The sequence below is a fragment of the Centroberyx gerrardi genome, chromosome 16 (genome assembly GCF_048128805.1).
Source record: "Centroberyx gerrardi isolate f3 chromosome 16, fCenGer3.hap1.cur.20231027, whole genome shotgun sequence".
Classification (NCBI taxonomy): Eukaryota; Metazoa; Chordata; class Actinopteri; order Beryciformes; family Berycidae; genus Centroberyx; species Centroberyx gerrardi.
The window spans coordinates 12,441,450-12,461,375 of NC_136012.1; the positions used below are offsets into that span (position 1 = coordinate 12,441,450).

The window sequence follows — 19,926 nt, forward strand, 5'->3', positions numbered from 1 at the left end:
ATGCTGTCAGTTTTGAGCTCCCTCAGCCCATTAAAGCATGTTGTGTCTCCTCAGCTCATCCTTCTTCTGATCACAGTCAGTCAGCTCTCACCCCTGTGAGTCCTGTCTCTCCCCGCCGGGAGTTGACAACTGTTTGACGTTCTGTTTTGACGGAGTGACACCTGAGATCCTCCCTCAACTCCTTTTTGCTGTGACCCTGTACTCATGGGCCAGACATCTATGATGTGTTTTTATATTTACATGTGCTTCGGCCCACGGGGGTTGTTTTGTCTTTAACATGTCCTGAAAGAATCTCTTAGAACGGCGTCATATCAGACAGCACCTAGGCTTGGGTTTCCATCTCATGCAAAATGGCTGAAGAATTGTGTGTGTGTATGAGGTGTCTTTTACACAGAGCGCCCACACATGGAATCAAATGCAGCAGCTTTCCTAGCTGGAAAAACAACACGGTGCACACCAGGGGCCTTGCCACCAGAGGGCACTGTCTGAATGCTCAGAGCTGAGAGAGCTGCAGCATTATTCAGTGAGTAATACCCTGTTCAGACAATGGATCATTTCACTGAAACAGATGTGCGGTTTAAGGTTTAGCTTTAGGAGAGACAGTGATGAAGAACATGATTTTTGCCTCCCTGACGCGATCACACACTGCCGACTTTCAGAAAACGGGATGGGTGACCAGGGATCGACTACCGCCTTATTGTTTTAGATCTCAGTTTTTTACTCACTCCACCCCACCAGCCCTCTCCCACTGTCATAGCCCACCCTACACATCTGCTCAGTGAACCAGTATGCATCCACCAATCCCTTTAAGCGAGACGGGACAGAGTAGTGTTTAGATTCCCTATATGAGCAAGGGGACAGTGTTCTTGCATGCTGGCTTTGTTAATGACAGTGGTGTGTGTGTGCGTGTGCGTGCGTGTGCGCGTGCGTGTTTGTGTGCGTGTGTGTGCGTGTGTGTTCCCTCACCCTGTTGTGATAACAAGCTGTTGTCTTTCCAAAGGAATAGTCCCTAGGAGTAACTTTTAACGCCGTTGCCCTGGTGTCAAGGGAACACCTTTCTAGTACCTCAGTAACAGATATTGAATGTACCGTGCATACCCTTTTCTTTTTTGTACAGATTTTCTAGATAACTTCTTTGCTATTCCTCACCAGAAGGGTTGTGAAATTGTAGCATTGATGATACAACAAAAAGAATCGCCCCATAAAATGATTTGACTAAATCTTTGTAGATTTGCTGTAGGTCACTGTTGAATTCTCAGGCTTCAAAACCAATGTGTATCTGTTTGCCTTTACCTTTTTTTTTCCTCATTGCGGAAAAAATGAGCACAATGCTTTCCCATGATTATAAATTTTGACTTCAGACTCTAGATTATCTTAACATATTTCGACCTCCATCTTACTGGCTAATGAAAATGAGGAAAAACGAAAGGCGGTCGTCATGGTCTGCTAGTTTTCTTTAGTAGAACATTAGAGGTAGATGCTGTTGCTGTTTTGTTTTTTTTAAGCCCCTCCCCCCCCAATGTCATGCTGCTCTATCTATAGTGCATGTGAGGTATTTTTTTAGGGGAAATGCTATTGGCTTAAATAATTTGTCATCTTGTTGTTCCCCTCTGCTCCCCCGCCTCTCCCCCACAGTGTTTAAACCCAAGTTGCCATTTTGTCGTGGTCAGTTTCCAGTGATGTACAGTTTTTTCCCCAGAGTCTATGAGCGACATGGAGCGTGTCCGTGTCCAGAGATGTTAGGCTCCTCTGTCATGTGATGAGTATATATTTTTAAAATAACCCCCATAGTTTGGATTATGAGCATTATAGTAATCTTAAATTTGCTGTTGATGATAACTATGATATTTTTTTTTTTCAGTTCAGCAGTGCACTGTTATAAAAAACCATTCTGTTTTATTGTAGAATTTTCATTTTTATGGATTTGCTCTCTCTGTGTTCTACATGTTGTACTGAAACATTTCAGAGAAAATAAGAGATCCCTCTCCCTGTGAAACTTTGTGACTTTTTTTTTGTTTTTGTTTTCTTTTTTTAATCTTAGTCTAGCTGCCCTATCCAGCCGCTATCCTCTGGGCCTTATCTCTCCCTGTAAAAGTAGCTATTTTAGAAAGTCGCCATGGAACCACTCACTGCCTTAATACAGTTGACCACAGCAGGTGAGGTCAGGAGACGCACGCAGTCGAAAAACGAGGCCGTCAGGATCAAGGCCCCTCCGCAAAGCACCTCACACCCCAACAGGCCTATCTATGGAAGCAAATCAAAAGCACCTTTCGTTCCCCTGTCAGCGAAGAGTCGTGTTTAGTTTGAGTTTGCTTTTGATTTTTGTCTCACTCTGCAAACACACCAATCCAGCGTCAATTCTTAACTGTGCAGGAAAGAGGTGTTTTGTTGTTTTTTTAAGTAGTTCAAGTCAGCCCAGCAAGTGTGTATGTGTGTAGGCTAACAGATAAGCACAGTGCTGGGGTATACGCTCACAAAGCCACAGCTGATATTTCACTCTTGGGTGTGAGAATGCCACCATCCACCCCTACCCCCCCCTCCCCCACAACACACACACACACACACACACACTCCGGGGCTCTGAATGCGTCTTTCATGGTGTGGCCAGAGCCCCAGTGAGGAGGGGTGTGGGGGGGTTGGGGGGGGGGGGCACAGCGGACACTGGTGTGGTCTGTCAAAAAGCGGAAAATTATGGTCAGAATTGGTCACTTTTCTCTCTCTCAGGGTTCAAATGCACACATATCCTCCTGCAGTCGCCCTCTATCTCTGTCCCTCGTCCGGTTTTCCACCCTCAGAATGTAGAACAGCCTCCTGCGTTATAGACCCGCTCCCCCCTCGTTCCCTTTGTGCACAGGTCTGAACGTTTTGGGTTTTTTTTTTTTTTTTTTTTTTTTTTCTTTTCTTTTCTTTCTTTGGCACTGACATCTAACCATCTAACAAGGAATGAATGAATGAATGTTTGAAGGTGACTGTGTGTAATGTTAAAATTGGGAAATGTATTTTTACAACATGTGAACATGTTTTTTTTTTGTTTTTTTGTTTTTTTTCACTCACTCTCATTGTGAATTAATTGATTTTTTTCTTTCACCAGACTGCAAAAACCACAAAAAAAAGAGAAAAAAAATCTCCTGTAACTAGGCTCTTAAGCTTTATTTTTGTTTTGTTTACTTTTTTATTAGAAACAATCATGTTTGTGATGGTAACTTCCGATGGTAAACTCCACACCGTATTTTAATAAAATCTTAAAAAATTAACCTTTTTGCTTTTCTCATTTTTGGCTGATAAAATAAAATGCAACTTGTCTGCTGTCTGTCACTTTTTTCCCTCCTTAGCTTTGTCTTTTCACTCAGCTGTCGATATCCCAGAGTTTCTTAATATCATCTTGCTTTCTTTTTCAACTATTGCTACCTGGAATCCTGATGTGTATTCAGCACAGTTCACACTGAACCTTTACCTCGTTGTGTCTTTGTTTATGTCTTTGTAAGATTTCCATAAGATTTGCTGGATAAAGGGCATAGTTGTCAGTCAATTGGTGACAATCTGTGTTTATTGCCCGCCTCTCTCCCCACTGATTACACTCAGCAGCCTGAGGACAGGAGCCATGTTTACAGAGCTTTTGCCATAAACAAAATTGTTTACAACCACTGTTTGTCTGCCCTTTTTTTTTTATATGGGACGAGGGGTGATGCAGTGCCAAGAGGGGCGCATGGCGGCAGCTTGATGAGCGGGCAGACGAGGTTTAGTGTAAAGGGAGTGAGGTTCTGTGTAGTCTGAGACCCACAGGGCATAGAGGAGGGCGGGAGAATATCGGCCCCGAAATTGCTACCACATGCACATAACCAGGAGCCTGCTCTCCAAACAGAGCATAGTGACTGGAAGCTGAAGTCCCGTCACTTGAGGCCCCCTTAGGAGCCCGCTGCCTTTAGGCCGGCACCCTCAGGAGCAAGGAGTGTTGAATGCAGATGAGTCCTATTTGAGTTTCCTCTGAAGTATGCATCCCAAGATTTTCCAGCCCTCAGACCAACACTAGGTAGCTCTCTTCATAGTTAAATATCTTGGATAAATGGATAGATAAATGTCAATGTAGGCTTGTAACCAGCCACGAGTGGGGATGGCCAGGATGTGTGCTTTTTGGAATCTGTTATTGTTCCTTCTTTCTTTTTCAGGAACAGTTTATCTTGTATCATGTGGTGCAAAGAATATCCCCTGTGAACCATTTGCAGTTGTTAATGTGCTTTTGTTCTACCCGTCCAAAAACTCTATGGCAGAAGAACTGTAAGTGAACCCCCTCTGTGATTTTGACTGATAGTTACTTTATACTTATTCACAGTTTTGACATTCACAGATACTGGGAGCAAGTTGCCAAGATGGCAGCGGCTACGTACTGCGCACGCCAGTTTCTGCGCAAGCGATGGACGAGCAGATTGCATAACTGTGTGTGTGTGTGTGTGTGTGTCTAGGTGAAGGAGGCCCAGGATGCGAGCAGCACTTTAACTGGCATGATTCACACACACCTCGGCTCATTGCTTCCCAATTCCCACTCGGGGGGGGGGGGGGGGGGGGGGGGGGGGGGGGGGGGAGCGTTGTGCAACAAAGTGCAGCACCCGCACCGCACCGTCCACCACTCCCAGTGCAATACATTCCCCCTGTCAGGCCCCATGCTGGGCAGGCCAGATATTTATTTGGGGGGGGGGGGGTTGTTTACTCTGGTCAGGGGGGAGGAGGGGTTAAGGGTCTCGAGGGATTTGATCAGATCTGGGAACTCGCTACTAGCCAAACCTGTAAAATGGGGCTTCAGCACGCTGGTTCTCGCAATGCCGGGTCAGTAGCTACAATTATATGACGCAGGTTATGAGCATCTGAGCTGCTCTGTAAAATGGGTCTTCCTGCTTGGGTAACATCTATTGGTTTTAGTGAGTGGGTCACAAAAGAGGAAAAAAAAACAGCCTAAAGTGGGTCATAGGTCATGCGAGAAGGTTTGACATCAACCAGGAAAAGTTGCTTGAGCCTTGATGGGGAGAAAGAAGAGAGTAGTTTGACACGAGACGAGGTCAGGATGTGTGTGTGTGTGTGTGCGTGTGTGTGTGAGAGAGAGAGAGAGTGAGAGCTTAGAGAGATGGCCTATCCCACTTGAAGGGATTGTACTACCAACCCAAAGACAGTTGGACAAATATTTACCTTCGGTCCTCTGTGGAATAAAAAATGAATCCAGCCGCTGGATGAGTCAGATGTTGCATCACCTCAGATTACACCAGCTTTGTTTTGTGTGGCTAAGATTTCGCCGTGCGTCTTTTGTATTCAACCAGCGATACGGTTTAACATTACATTACATTATGTCATTTTATTTCTACGTCCAAAGCGACTTACAATAAGTGCATTTTGTCAACAGTAGTCAAGCCAACCGTATATCACAGTCTTCATCAGCTTAAGCCTTTAATAAGAATAAGTAGCATTTGTAGAATCAGAATTGGGTTTTTTTGGGGGGTTTTTTTAGAGTAGAAGGGGAAACACATCAAACACATTAAACAAAGACATTAACAAACAATCTCTAATTATTTGCTACATCCAGTCAGCCTTCCCATCCTTTCCCCCCCTAATATGGCAACACAATACACAGTGAATGTTATCCCTCCAGCCTCTCCAGTGTCCCTCTGGAGGGTGTCTGGATGGTTGGAGGGGGTGAAGCTGAGACTCCCGCTGGAGCTCGCGTGGCAGCAGCCCAACATGCTGCTCAGCTCATGGTTTTCCTCTCATTGCTTCACTCACTTGGCCAGTTTAACATTGACGTGAGCACGTGACTGACAGGAAGAAAATGTCCAGCTATCTTAGAGATTTGCGTCAGCCAGGCAACCTGTAATTTAATGTGTGTGTGTGTATGCACCATGAATGTGTCTATTCTAGTGACTCAGAGCCAGACCAGGCCTAGGTAATCATCAATTCCCGCACAGGTTTGCGAGCATATGTGTGTGTGTGTGTGTGTGTGTGTTTGTTTGTCCACATGTTTGTGTCTGCATCAGTGCGAGTGAATTAAAGCACTGTGTATGTTTTCAATTCAAATGTGTGCGTACTCACACACCATTTGAATTGACACCTGTGTACTTGTGCCTGTGTGAATGACGGTTCACCGAGGCCAACGTGAGTCAATCTGGACGCCGAGCTTGCTGTCATTAATCAGCGGGCAGCCGAGGGGAAGTCTGGGTTTTTCCCGTAACCTACTTTCAGCTGCACACACACACACACACACACAAAGACAGACAGACAGATAGACGGATAGATAGGTAGCGACATTAAAACCCAGTGCCGAGAGAAAGACGGAGGCAGAATGTTCCGCAGAGAGACAGGTAGAGGAAGGATAAACGAGCAGAGGAGATGGAAAGAGTGAGGAACAGTGGGGAGCGGGAGACAGACGAGGGAGGAGGAGAGATGGAGAGGGATGAAGGCAGAGGCGGACGGAGGGAAGGTTTGATTGTTTGTCTGTTTGATTGTTCATGACTACGGGACACAAAGACCAAACCGTTGCTCTATCCATCTCTAACTCCACTTCTCCTCCCCCTCTTCCTCCATCTGCTCCTCCTCGTCTCTCCTCATTCCTGGAAGGTTAACAGCTGGGCCATACAGTGACGTGGCCTAGTCAGTTTAAATCTCTTTGCTCCTTCGTCTTCCCACAGCCAAAGCGTCTCTTAGCTTTGGCTAATCCTAGCCAGGTCGTCTCTGGCTGGGTTGACAGTGCAGATCTAAGGGCTAGCAGGGTCTGTTCTGGACAGGCCACAGCCTGTATTTCACAATGACATACCTCTTCAATTGGGGCCACTTATGTGTGTGTGTGTGTGTGTGCGTGTGTGAGAGTGAGTGAAATGTTCCATATATTACACATATTCATATTCATCCCACCTAGAGGCCATCTGACGACTGCTTTGTTACATCATGGCAATGGATAATAATCAGGAAATTAAAAAAAAAAAGGTCTAAGGAGTTTTAACAGACACACACACAAACACACACACACACGCACACACACACACCCTCTCGCTCCTCTACTCTGAGACTCTGACACGTTGATCAGTGAGTGGTGGACCAGTAACAGAAACCTCCCTGGTTGTCCATGTGTGTACCAGCTGTGGGAACTGGTGACCACACATCACACACACACACACACACACACACACACCCTCTCTCCTTCTCTGACCTGAGGAAAAGGGGTTCCTCGGCTGAGATCACAGCTGGATCTGCCACGGGACGGAAGAGCTGTCTGAAGGGAGAACGCAGGGTTAGCGTTCAAAAGCTTTTGATTCTCCGCAACTGTCCAATCAGTAAATTGATTGCGGGAATAAAAGATAGCCCGCGCTTCTGTCCAGACTCCACGCGTCATTTGGTGAGTTATCCAGGTTGCATGTCTGTCCGTGAGCCCTATTTCTCATTTCTCCTTCTATTCTACTGGCATGTCATTATTCAGCAACTCTACACCTCTGAAGTCTGACGGCATGAGCTGAAGCACCGGAGTAAGAAAATACACCAGGAGTCCAGTGCTGAGTGGCGTATGTTAAAAGAGGCCAATGTGGTGTTGATTACCTTGTCAGCAATGTGAACCGAGGTTGCTGAGTTTACACAGCCACTGAAAGACTAGAGTGTGTGTGTACACAAGAAGAGAGAGAAAGGGAGAGAGAGAGAGAGAGAGAGAGAAAAGGACAGATACTGTAGGAGAGGAGGGAGGTTGTTAACTGCCTTTCCATACAAGGAAAGGTAGGGGGAGAAAAGAGGAGGGGAGGAGAGAGAGGGAGAAAGAGAGAGAGAGAGAGAGAGGAGGGTAATACAAGGGGATACAATGAGAGGGAGGAGGGAGGGAGAGAGAGAAATTTGGAGAGAGAGAGAGAGAGAGAGAGCGAGAGAAGAGTGAGGGATAGAGGGGATAAAGGCTGATAAGGTTTCACACGGTTGTACCAGACGGCCTGTGGCAGCAGAGAGGAGGAGAGAAGAGCGAGCGAGCGAGCGAGCGAGTGAGTGAGTGAGTGAGTGAGTGAGTGAGTGGAGCGCTATACTCCCTGAGGTCCCAACAGTGCAATCCTGCTGCAACTCCTCTCTGTCACTGCCTGACTGATCCAACACAGGTAGGACACACACCGAGAAGAGCTCCATTCATTCTCCGTGGGTGGGAATCTGAAAGAGTGCGAATGTGCTTTTATGCATGCATGCTTTTGTAGATATATGAGATCCAGGGAGCTTGCTTGGCAGTGCTTTTGGCTAAGAAGATACCTTTAAGTGAATTCATACACCATGTATGTATTCATGCAGCAATAATCCTTTTTTGTCAGGATCCCACTCATTTCTAATGGGGATTCCTGTTCTGACTGATCTCACCCACATACCTGAATATGAATTTGTTGGCATTAACATTATACAGTGAAACAACTGCATCCGTAGAGAGTTTTGCATATATTTGCACATACTGCTGTTGTCATGTGAAAACCTTGCAACTCCAATGTAGGTGATTTTCATGTTTTCATTTCAAGTGAAGGATTACATGGGTTGAAAACATTCTCTGACCTTCTGGGCTTATAAAACCCTTTAAAACTCATTGGATAATGTCAAGAATGCATTGTCATCAAGGTAAGGAAAAGCCTGTTTTTTCTTAGTTCCTGAAAAGTCGACATTTTGGAGGTTCAGGGTTTTCACCTGACAGCAGTGATATGTAGCTTCACCTATGCATCTTTATGTGTGTACAGTATACAGTAATGCATGTCTCCATGGTGACCAAGCATGAGGACTGCCACTGTCCTTCCTCTCTGGTCTTTCTGCTGACCACACCGGTGTAAAAAGAACAATGCTGTGGCTCTGGGTAACTGCTTCAGGCAGACCAAGGTAGCAGTGATCTGCACAGCTCTCTCCTTCTCTCTTCCCTCTCTCTCTGAACCGCTGCCTACACTGCCGTGGTTTCCCCTCACCCGAGGGAAACAGCCAAAGGTGTCTGACCTCTTTTTGTGACGCATTGACCATATGTGTGTGTGTGTGTGTGTGTGTGTGTGTGTGTGTGTGTGTGTATGTCTCTATGTGTGTGAGAAAGAGAAAGAGCATGTATGTGCACATCATAAAAGAGTCTATAGGAGGGTGTGTAAAGAGGGCAATTTGAGGGAGAGTGACAGTGAATGAGAGTGAATGGCATCTCCTTCCTCAGCACATACTAGTGAACCCCCCCCCCCCCCCTCGCCCCCATCAACAATAGATTTTAGAGAAAATCTTAGGAAAAAACAGCAAATTACCTCCCCACCATCCCCTTGTTAAAATTGAACTTATCTCCCGCTGTGCACACAAATCTGTGTCTGTGCATGTGTGTTTGTGCACGTATGCCTGCGTGCCTGTGTATATGAGCTTAGGTGAATGTGTGTATTATCCCTGCGTGAGTCCGATGTAATTACATAGTGGAGGTGCCCACAGGGCTGCAGCCTCCACACTTGGCACCACGCCACATCCCCTCGTTTTATTGTGTCTTGTGCCTGAGAGAAAGACAGAAAACTGCTGCGTGTGTGTCTGTGTCTTTGTCGACTGATGAGAATAAGTGTGTGTGTGTGTGTGTGTGTGTGAGAGAGAGTGTGTTTCTATCTTGACTGATGAAAATAGGTCTGTGGTGTGTGCGTATATATGTGCGTCTGTGTTTATGTCGATTAAACAGAATAAGTGTGTGTGTGTGTGTGTGTGTGTGTGTATGTCGACTGATGAGAATAAGTCTGCTCTGTGTGTATATGTGTGTGCATGTGTGTATACGCAGTCATGCATGCCTGGTTGACTGATGTTATAATGTTGAAACAATGGAAAGGAATTCATCTAACAGTCTGTGTATTAATATACAGTATAAATAAATACAAATCTAAATAAAGTTTATTGTTATTATGATTATCTATGTCCACACACGTGTCCATGCGGCGATGTGCTTTTCTTTAGCTCCTTGTGAGTGTTGACTGATGAAGTTCAGTGTGTCAGTGTGGGAATGCTAGAAATGTCTCTTCACTGTGTTAGGACGGTGTCAGTGGGACAAGTTCAGAGGGAAGGTGTAAGGGTCCGCTGAGTCAAAGTCTCAGTGGACTAAGGTCATCTTCTTGTCCCTGATTCATGGTCTTTATGTGGCCCATTGGAGAGCTCATATTGGACGCAAATAATTTGTGAGAAAACCCTTTTTCATTCATGTTCAGTATTTTACCCCTTGCTGTGCAATTCCCATTATGAAATGACACAGAAAATAGTTTCATCTTTCTTTAATAGCCTATGACTGAGCTGACCTCCTTTTCTATACTGAACATAGTGGGCAGGGCAGGGCAGTGCAGACAGGACGATAGTACTGGAGGATCACATACTAATGTGAAAACCTTGTAGCTCCAGTTGTGGTCCTTGGTGAACTGAATAAGTTTCATGAACCCAGGGCCCATGCAACTCATCCAAAAAACCAGTGAGTAAGTTCAAAAATGCGATGAAAATAAGACTTTCATCCCCTGATTCCAAAAAAGGTGACTTTCTGGAGGAGAGATGTTATGCATCCCAAACCCTCTCTGCCTCCTGCGCTGCAGCACAGTTGCAGCCAGTGAGATGATCGGATGGCTGAGCAGTGAGATCAAAGCTGGGCTCTGTGTGTCTCCATACTCAAGGTATTTTTATGGCTGGCTGTTAAACTTTGCAGTGGTTAATATAAGTTTAGGGGAGACGGGGAATGGATAACATGCCCAATGACATATAAGGCTGCGGTCAGAAAAATGGCAGAGTTGGAGTTTTGCAGCTATATTAGAAGAGTAACACTATCTGACCTCTGGAAATAGACTTCAGGGACAATGTGCAGTAAGATATGAGTGTTATGTGCGTTGGGTGTGTGTGCGCGCACACGCGTGTGTTTGTGTGCTGGCCGACTTGCCCAAATTTAACTGTCTGCATTCTGCAGCTGCTTGGAGTCTCAGTTATGGTATATGGTAACCCATAGAAACGTCACACCATGCTGCAGCTTCGAAACATCACTCTCCCTTTCAGTAATATGCACACACACACACACACTGCAAAAAATGTTAAAAAGTAACTTAATATTAAGTCTCAAGTCTTGAAATCTTATTTGTCTGGTCCAAAATCTGCCAATGGGGGTGATTCATCAATCAATTTCACTTGTTTCCAGTGTAGTTTTGTCATTTCAATAATTTTCTTGAGAAAAGTGACAGCATCTTGAATTAAGGGCAAATCACTCGACTTCAAGATATTATCACTTGATTAAAATTTCATATTCTTTAGAAACCAGTGAAATTTTAAGATTATAATTTGAAGAGAGATTTTAAAACTCAATTCTAGATTAAATGACTTGTTGCAGCACACACACACACACACACACATGCACACACACACATACACACATACTGAGGCTTACTGAGAATAGGTTGTCAGGCTGTTGTTCTGTTATTTTAATTCTGCCATCCCCATAAACGGGGTGGTGAGTCGCGGCAGCAGGGCTGGGGAGCAGCGGCGGGATGAGAATATGGGCGGAGGAGGGCAGAGGGGCGGATGTGTGTTCAGAGAGGACTGGCACAGAGAAGAGACTGATTTACACTCATCTCCTGAAGCGTCTTAAAAAAAAAATCCACTAACACCCGCTGACAGTTACAGTGTCGGAGAGCAGAGACTGAATTTAGGCACAAAGGAAGAAAAACACAAGAATGGATCAGCCCATACACACACACTGCATGCATTTTACATCCAGTGCTGCTCTGCTCTGCTACCTTCAGCTTTACATGTGATGCACGTAAACAAAAATGTGTTTTGAGCAATCATTATGCACGTGCCCCCGCCTTCTCTCTCTCTCTCTCTCTCTCTCTCTCACACACACACAGTGTGAGTCTGACTCAGCAGCCGGCGGTCAGTGGATGGTCAGTCGGTGAGGTCAGCTGAGCCGAGCAGACAGGATCTGCATCTATCCTTAGGGATGTCATCCATGTTGTTTTATTTAAGGGTGGCTTCTGTACCAGACATTACCGTGACAGTGATGAATGTTAACGGTTATGCAGTTTAGCCACAGATGGGCTCTGGACCAACACCTTCAGCCCGGCCCGGGGGAATAGGAGGGATTGTCAATGGAGGGCTGGAGGGTCGGTGGGTTCAATAAGCCTCGGTCTCTAAACATAGATAAAATGGATCTGTCGTGGTATCAGGGCAGGGACGCGGAATTTCCCACCTTATGCTGACTTTCCTCTATTGTCTGGGCTTGGTTTCCTAAGCGTTCGCACTAAGATCCCTTTGAGTTCCATTTGCTTGCCAAAGGACAAAGATTATGTTAGTGCCAAAGCACTTTTGGGACACCAGTGTCTGTGCAGCGCGACTTTAATGTGCACCACACGTTTCATTAGTTTGGAGAAAGCTCAGGGGCAGGGGCAGTAAATTTTTACACACATTATTGTCAGTGTTTGTGGGGGGAACCTGCCCACTTAGCAGTGTGTGCAAACTTAGTACATGGCTGCCTGGGGCGAGGAATATTTTTACAACCGTTTTTTTTTGTTTTTTTTCCTTTTCTCCGTCTCTTTCAGATGATGTCATCGGAGCGCCTGACCTGCGGTTGGCTGCGGCGGCTAGTCGTCGTACTCCTGAAGCTCTCGCTGACCTGCGCTGGCCCTGTGCGACCAATCAATGGGACGGAGTGCACAGCCAGGGGTCCCGCTTCCTACATCCTGGTCTTTACAGGTCACTGGAGCCCACAGACCTTCCCCAAGCAGTATCCTCTGTTCCGCCCCCCCGCCCAGTGGTCCAAGCTCATAGGTGAGAAAGCCTGCTTGAGAGAAGGAGATTGGTTATTCCAAAATCAGCCCGCCTCTTGTGTTAAATTTGACCCTCAGCAACTGACGATCCACTGGATTTGGATTGGCAGAGCATTTTGTGATCCCACTGTGCTGAATTCTTCATGTTCAGTCGCTCTTGATGATTTCTAACGGCAGAGAGGATTTGGGGGATATTATTTGAACCGCATGGAGTCTTTCTTTGGGCGATTAGAACAGTCAAAATTCACTGTACCCATGCACAGTTTCCATGCTGAACAGTAGATGAGCGAGGGACAGTGATGGTGACCGCAGATGGGACACGTCTGGCTCTGGAGGGGACACGGGTCCAGCCTCAGCTCTGGCCAGGTCGTTCCCACCTCATCATGTGTCGGAGGTGGAGGGCCTCATCATCCACACACACACCACAGCGCGGGGTGAGAGATGTTAATGAGCAAAGCAGTGAGAGGCAGAGAGCAGTGAGAAAGAAAGACAGGCTAAATGGTACCAGATGAAGCAGGGCAGATACCCCATCAGCTCTCTCTCTCTCTCTCTCGCTCTCTCTCTCCCAACTTCTTTCCACCCATATCTTTAATATTTCTCTATTTTTCTCCATCTTACACTCTGTCCCACACTTTCCGCTGGTTTACCGCAGTGTTGGCGGTAAAGACTGGAGTGGAGGTTTCAGGAGGTTTTCTGATGGAGGTGGGTGATGATAGTCGGGGTGTGGTGGGGTCAGACCGCTTACCTCAGAGCCGGGAGGAGAGGAAGGGATTCAGGCCCCTCTCCTCCCCTCTCTTTTCCAAGCCATGGTGGATGGGATGGATGGCAGATGTTTGTATAGTATATGTGTGTGTGTGTGTGTGTGTGTGTGTGTGTTAGACTACTCTCGTGCATCACCGTCTGTGGCGGCCGTGGCTTTGTCTGGCTTCCAGCTCTCCCAGCCGTGCCCTGTCGCCCTGCCAGAGGATGATGGCCTACTTACTCCATATAGAGACAGGCCGTGAGGATTCTGGCACACCTCTAACGGCTTTTAATGTCCCAGGGTGCCGGGCACCGGTGGACTGTGGGGGGGGGGGGTGGGGGGTGGGGGTGTCAGGGAATGGGCTTTGTCACGAGAGAAGAAAAACACAAGGACAGGGGGCCTCAGCGGGCTGACAGTGCGCTGGTAGGAGACCAGAGGAGACTGGAGGAAAATGGAGTTTGTCACAGCAAAAGAAAAACATAACCTGTCGAGGCGTTTGGGGGCCTGTGGTGGGTTTCTGATGTCTTTGTTGTGGAGACCAGGGGGCAGGAGACCAAGGATAGAGCCGGAGGGAAGGGGGAATGGAGTTTGTCAGGGCCAAAGAAAAAACATGAGTAATTTAGAAGGGGCGGGAAGTGGGCTTTAACGTCTTGGTGGGGCTCAAACGTGATGTGTTATCGAATTTCAGGGTCTTGACGCTTGTGGGAAACCTGTTAGGATGGAAATGCAATTAAGCGCATAAGTAATGGCAGTTTGGGGAGAAACAAGATAGTGTGTGAAGTGCGCTGGGCACATTGTGTGTGTGGCTCGGTGCAGTGTGTGTGTGCGTGTGTGTGTGTGTGTGTGTTAATACACGTGTCAGGAGTGTTTAAGTATGAAAGCATGCTTGTGTATGTGTGTCTGTATGTAGCTCTGAAAGGTGAGGTAAGGCAGAACCATCAGAGCATTTGTCAGTGTGTTGCTGGCTAACCTTACGCTGCCCTTAAAACCACTGGTCCCAGGCCAGTGGCTCTGTGGGTTTCAATATGGAGCTCCAGGAATTGCGGTACAAACAGTTTTACCTAAATCAGTCTCTTGATTCCTAACAGATTTCATAGATAACCAAAACTAAATATGAGAATGTGAAGCAAACGGTAGAGTTGGACCGAGGTTTAAGAAAGAAAATCAACAGAGGTTTCAAAATGAGTTTTTTTGTCCGCTGTCTGGCCGCTGACTCCGAGATCCTGACCTCTCCACTGGCAGCTCCAGCCTGTGTTGTGGTTTTATCAGTGATAGATGGAGAAAGGATGTAACCATAACCGTGCAATAACTCCAAAGACATACATGAGGACAATTCCTTCATAATTATCTGTTTAAGAACAGGAAGTTGGAGGCAGGCATAGAAATACATACTGTGGTGGAAATGATCTCACCATCTGCCTGAGGTTCTGCGGGACTTAATTGACACTGATATGCACTCTAGTGAATAAGCATCTTGTCTTTTCTCTAGCACTCCGGTAACTGTCTTTTCTCCTCTCTCTCTTGTGCTTCTTCTCTCCCTTTAGCGGTCACCCATAATGCCCAATTTCGGCTGTGGGAGCAGGGTGCTCCAGCCAGCGCAGGGGTGCAGAGCTTCGCTGAACTCGGGGTGACGGTGGAGCTGGTGAAGGAGGCCAAGGAGGCCAGAAAGAGACGTGCGGTAGGCGCCATGTACCGAACGGCCGGCATCCCTAACGGCATCGGGCACAGCTCCACGGAGCTGCTCATGCAGCCGCGGAGCTCACTGGTAGGCACGACTCACACACATATAAAACTTGAGTAGAGGTAACGCACTTTCACAAATGCACGCCAGCACTCACACACACACACACACACACACACACACACACACACACACGCTGGCTCTCTCTATCCAGTCATCTGGTGACCCGGCCTTCTCTCCCCTCCCCATAACGTCGTTCATCCGCCCTACCCAAAACACTTCACCACTTCTTTCCACTATCCAATCAGCCTATGTTTAGCCCAAGCTCTTGAAGCCCTGCAGCCACAAACGCCCACATCCGTCCTGCGCGGTCTGCACTCTGTCTGCAGCCTGTCCCACTGAACTCTCTGCGCTCCGCAGAGGGGCCCAGGCTGAAGTTTAGTAATGCACCTACAGGCTGAGGCAGGGACCGGGGCTGGGGTTGAGGCTGGAGTTAAGACTGTATCCACAGCCAAGGCCTGGGCTATAGCGACGGCTGTGGCGTGGAGTTTATTATGTGCTGTGGGCTAGTGAGTGTGGACTGAGGTCAAGCTGAGACTGGCGTAAGTCTACTACTGGACAGTGACCGAGCCTGGGCTGGGAGCAAAGGTCAGGGCTGGGCTTTATGCCTGAGGCTTGGGCTAAATTCGGAGCAAAGGCTTACGTCCCAGTTAGCATGTAAATGTGACCGGGCTTTTGCCGTCAGCGCCCCAAAACTCTGTAACTCTGTAGTCTATACTTTTATCTTTTTGTGAAGCACTTTGTAACAATTTTTTGAAAGGTGATATATAAATAAAGTGTATTATTATTAATAAACAAGGGAAAGGGTTGGAGCTGGGAATGAGGCATGGCACTTTGGAAAGCCATGTTGGTATGGACACCAGAAAGTGGAAATTAAGTTTGCCTCTTGTGTTTGTTTGTTTTGATGGATGAAAGGGAGAGGGGAACGAGGGAACGAGATGGAGGTGAGGAGGAAGGGTGGGTACTGACTGGAGGTTTTAGAAATAGGAGCGTGCCTGCCTGAATGTCTGGTGACCTACATTGCTTTATTGGTTATTCCACTGCCTGAACCTGTGGGCGCTTCAAATCATAAACAACCCCGGTGGAGGGCATCCTCGGTAAGCGCCGGTCATGGACAGCAGCTTAACAGCTTGTCGTCTGGATACGTGACGCCTACGGCTGCATTTACACCGGTCCATCTGTTTTTAGATCAGCGGGCAGTAAGGCGGAGAAGACGACCTGTGACTGTGTAGAACGTGCCAGTGACAGATCAAACACTGCTTATCTGTTGACAGCTTAATCTCTCATTCTCAGCCCGTTTCTCTCTCTTTCTCTTTTTCTCTCTCCCACACACGCACACACAATCATATCCCTTTCTCTTTCCCACAAACCAAAACATGCATACGCAATGCCCCAAAAATCCCAAACACATATGATTCCTATCTCCATATTCATAAACCCCCTGCTATTGCTGTTAAGCATGTAATTCAAAACAGACAGATAACACCAAACAACTAAGTACCATGCCGGGCCCGACCGGCATTACTCTTAAAGCCGCAGTATTTTGGGAGATTAGTGGGACCAGAGAAAATGGGACAACGGTTGCGTGTAAACCTACTTTGTGCTGCCGGACTGGGTAGCATGAGGTCTAGGTCTTCTCTGGGGAAGGTGTGCTGGGATGGAGTGTGAGTGAGAGGGATCATGGGAGCTTTAAGTAACTATCTGTGCCCTAGAGACACTCACCAGCCTCTACATTGCAAACCACCATGGACTGATCAGCCAGTGAAGAGAGATTCCCCTCAGCAGACATCCTCGCTGAGTGGCCCCGATGGATATAGCAGGACGACTTCTTGGAAAAACCACTGTTTGAGGGGAGGCTGAAAAAGACGAGAGGAGGGAGGAATATTAGCGAATGAAGGAAGGGTGGAAGGAAGGAAGGAAGGAGGGGATCAGTGGAGGATTCCGAAAAGCAACAGAGCTGCTTCTGAGTCGGCGTCTCTCTTTCTCAGTGTGCGTCACAGGCTAGAAACGGGCCCCATGTGTCACGCTGACACTACCTGCCTCCTGTCCCCAGCGGTCTGTTCCACCCTGATGTTCTGGTTTGATGTCTGTTCCAGCACCCTTTCATCCAACTCTTCTCCCCAGCACCCTGTCCAACTCCAGCCCGGCCTCTCCCAGCCATCTGAGGCCTTCCAAGTCCACCCATCCCATCCCATCCTATCCCATCCTGAGTCTTAGCAGCTCAGCCCACAAATACCGGGCCCCTCGGGGGAGGCGGTGCTGGGTCTTTAAATGTGCTGTTTTCTGGGCGTCTGCCACCTCGGCGTGCGCTGACCCCCGGGCCACTTCCTGTATGAGGTCATCAGCTCTCAGGAAACATCCATCACACAGGAGAGGGAGCGCAGTCCAACCCTGCACAGGAAACCCAGTGGGCGCATGCATGCGCACGCATGCAACCTCCCACCCTACCCCCGCATTTATAAGTTACACAGTTTATAAATGTGTGTGTGTGGGACTGTGTCATTCTTGCTTGTGTATGTGCAATCGTTTGTCTCTTCGCTCTTATCAAATTCTTGTTTTTCTTAAAAAAGCCAGTAAAGCCAGTAGTACAAATGCAGTAGACAGTATGATATAAATAATACAGGATAACTCTCTTACTTTTTCTCCTTGGGCTTCATTTATCCCAGATGCTATCAGCAGGCAAGGCAGGATCACAGCATATTACCCTGGTGGGACAATAAAAATTAATGATTGTTGATTGATTATCTTGTATTCTGTCAAGAGATTTTGGTCTATATAGATGCATACTGGGGTGGTTTGTTATGTGTTTTATTATGCTTTTATGTTTTATTGCTCTTACTGTGTTTTATTGTTTTTCATTATGTTCTTATTGAGTGTTTTACTGCAAACCAAACGTCCCTTATAGGACAATAAATGTTGAACTTATTTCTGTCTCTCTCTCTGTCTCTCTCTCTCTCTCTCTGTCTCTCTCTCTGTCTCGCTCTCTCTCTCTCTCCCTGCACACCAGCTGTCCCTGATGGTGAAGGCGATCCCCAGCCCAGACTGGTTCGTCGGTGTGGACAGCTTCAACCTTTGCGAAGGCGGCCAGTGGAAACAGGAATTGACCCTTGACCTCCAGCCTTATGATGCGGGGACAGACAGCGGATTCACTTTCTCCTCTCCCAACTTCCCCACCAGCCCCGCCGAAAACATCACGAGGGTGAGCCAACCCTTCCCTCTGTGCTGCTGGGGCGCGTTGGTTTGTGGCCGCCGGTGCGCTTGTTACGCCTCGTCCTTGAAAGGACCAGTTTACCCATTCATCCATTTATGCATTCATCCATTTATGCATTCATTCCATTCTTTCACTTCCATCTAAAAAGTGACAGGAGGCAAGGAGGATGGCCCTCGTCTTATTCTTTAAATAGGTTAGCTGTGGGAACTGGATATCATTCTTAGCTGTCCCCACTTAAGTGATGGCTTGGCAGATCGCATGCCTGACCTGAAGTGTTTTAAGTCAAATGAGCCTCTCTTACATAATAGACCACCTATCCTCGCCCACTCGAGCATGCTATTTGTTTTAAAGTGAGCTATTGTATATTTGAGCTTTGCAGAGATTCTGCTGGACCGCCTGATGATTTGACTGATGGTCTGACTGTCCTTTGCTGTCTTGTTCAGATCACATCCCAGATGCCCAATCACCCAGCCAACTCCTTCTACTATCCACGCCTACAGGAGCTTCCGCCAATCGCCAGCATAAAGATCATGCGGCAGAATAGATCGCCTGCCCGCCAAACCCCCATGTCAAATCATATTCTGCCTAATTCAATCAGTCCCCAGCGCTTCTCAGGTGAGGCAACAGGACTCTCTGCACATACAGATGCACAAACAAATGCTAATACAAACATGTCTTGTTTCTCCAGAGGTTTGTCTCTATAATGTTACTTACCTCGTTTTCCCCTTTTGCCCTCATGCACTTCCATGTTCACACTGTTTTCTTTCTTACATCTCCATCCCCCCATCCCAGAGACACCGCTGGACTGTGAGGTGTCTCTCTGGTCATCCTGGGGTTTGTGTCTGGGCCCCTGCTCCCGGGGCGGTGTGCGCCACCGCACGCGCTACATCCTCCTGCGGCCGGCGAACGCTGGCGCCCCCTGCCCCGAGCTGGAGGAACAGACTGAATGCACACAGCACAACTGTCTGAAACGCCAGTAACCCAGCGCAACACACAACCACTGACATAGCCAGTATGTAACACTGGGACTATCATTTTATTACTGGTGGACTGAGAAAATGTGGCTGCATCTTAAGCGTCCCCCTTGATACTGCAAGGGATTTTTTTGTGTTTGTCACAGCCAAAGTGTTGATATTTAGACCTACTGCATTACCTTTCCAGTGCATTAGAAAATACACTGCTTTGGGTGGATTCCTCTACTCTGAGGACTGAGTGTGCTGTTGTTCCTCTATTCAGGTTCCAGGTGACACTTTAAATGTGTCAAGGTAAAAAGTGATTCATACAAATTGTCAAGGATACAGAATTCATGTTGGCAAATGCATGACAGACGCGTGCCTTCCAAGCCCTGTAAGTATTAGAATGGATTTATGATTAGCGGCTACACATCTGGTAGACCAGAGTCAGCAATGTACAACATCTTCAACACACACACACACACACACACACACACACACACACATACACA

At 47.2% G+C, this 19,926-nt stretch overlaps 1 protein-coding gene across 1 annotated transcript; it reads left to right on the top strand.

Moving 5' to 3' along the window:
• The first annotated feature begins 7,992 nt into the window (after nt 1-7,992).
• spon2a (spondin 2a, extracellular matrix protein) lies at nt 7,993-19,441 on the top strand. The gene is made up of 6 exons (XM_071909739.2): nt 7,993-8,105; nt 12,540-12,768; nt 15,054-15,274; nt 18,258-18,449; nt 18,905-19,076; nt 19,254-19,441. The coding sequence occupies exons 2-6, from the start codon at nt 12,540-12,542 to the stop codon at nt 19,439-19,441; spliced, it is 1,002 nt and encodes a 333-aa protein (XP_071765840.1). The 5' UTR covers nt 7,993-8,105.
• The last annotated feature ends 485 nt before the right edge of the window (nt 19,442-19,926 follow it).

Excerpts from the sequence above, each read along its gene's own strand:
- spon2a (XM_071909739.2), top strand. The coding sequence starts at position 12,540 with ATGATGTCATCGGAGCGCCTGACCTGCGGTTGGCTGCGGCGGCTAGTC. Across the intron at positions 12,769-15,053 it reads CCAGTGGTCCAAGCTCATAG|CGGTCACCCATAATGCCCAA; the intron begins GTGAGAAAGCCT and ends CTCTCCCTTTAG. Across the intron at positions 19,077-19,253 it reads CAGTCCCCAGCGCTTCTCAG|AGACACCGCTGGACTGTGAG; the intron begins GTGAGGCAACAG and ends CCCCCATCCCAG.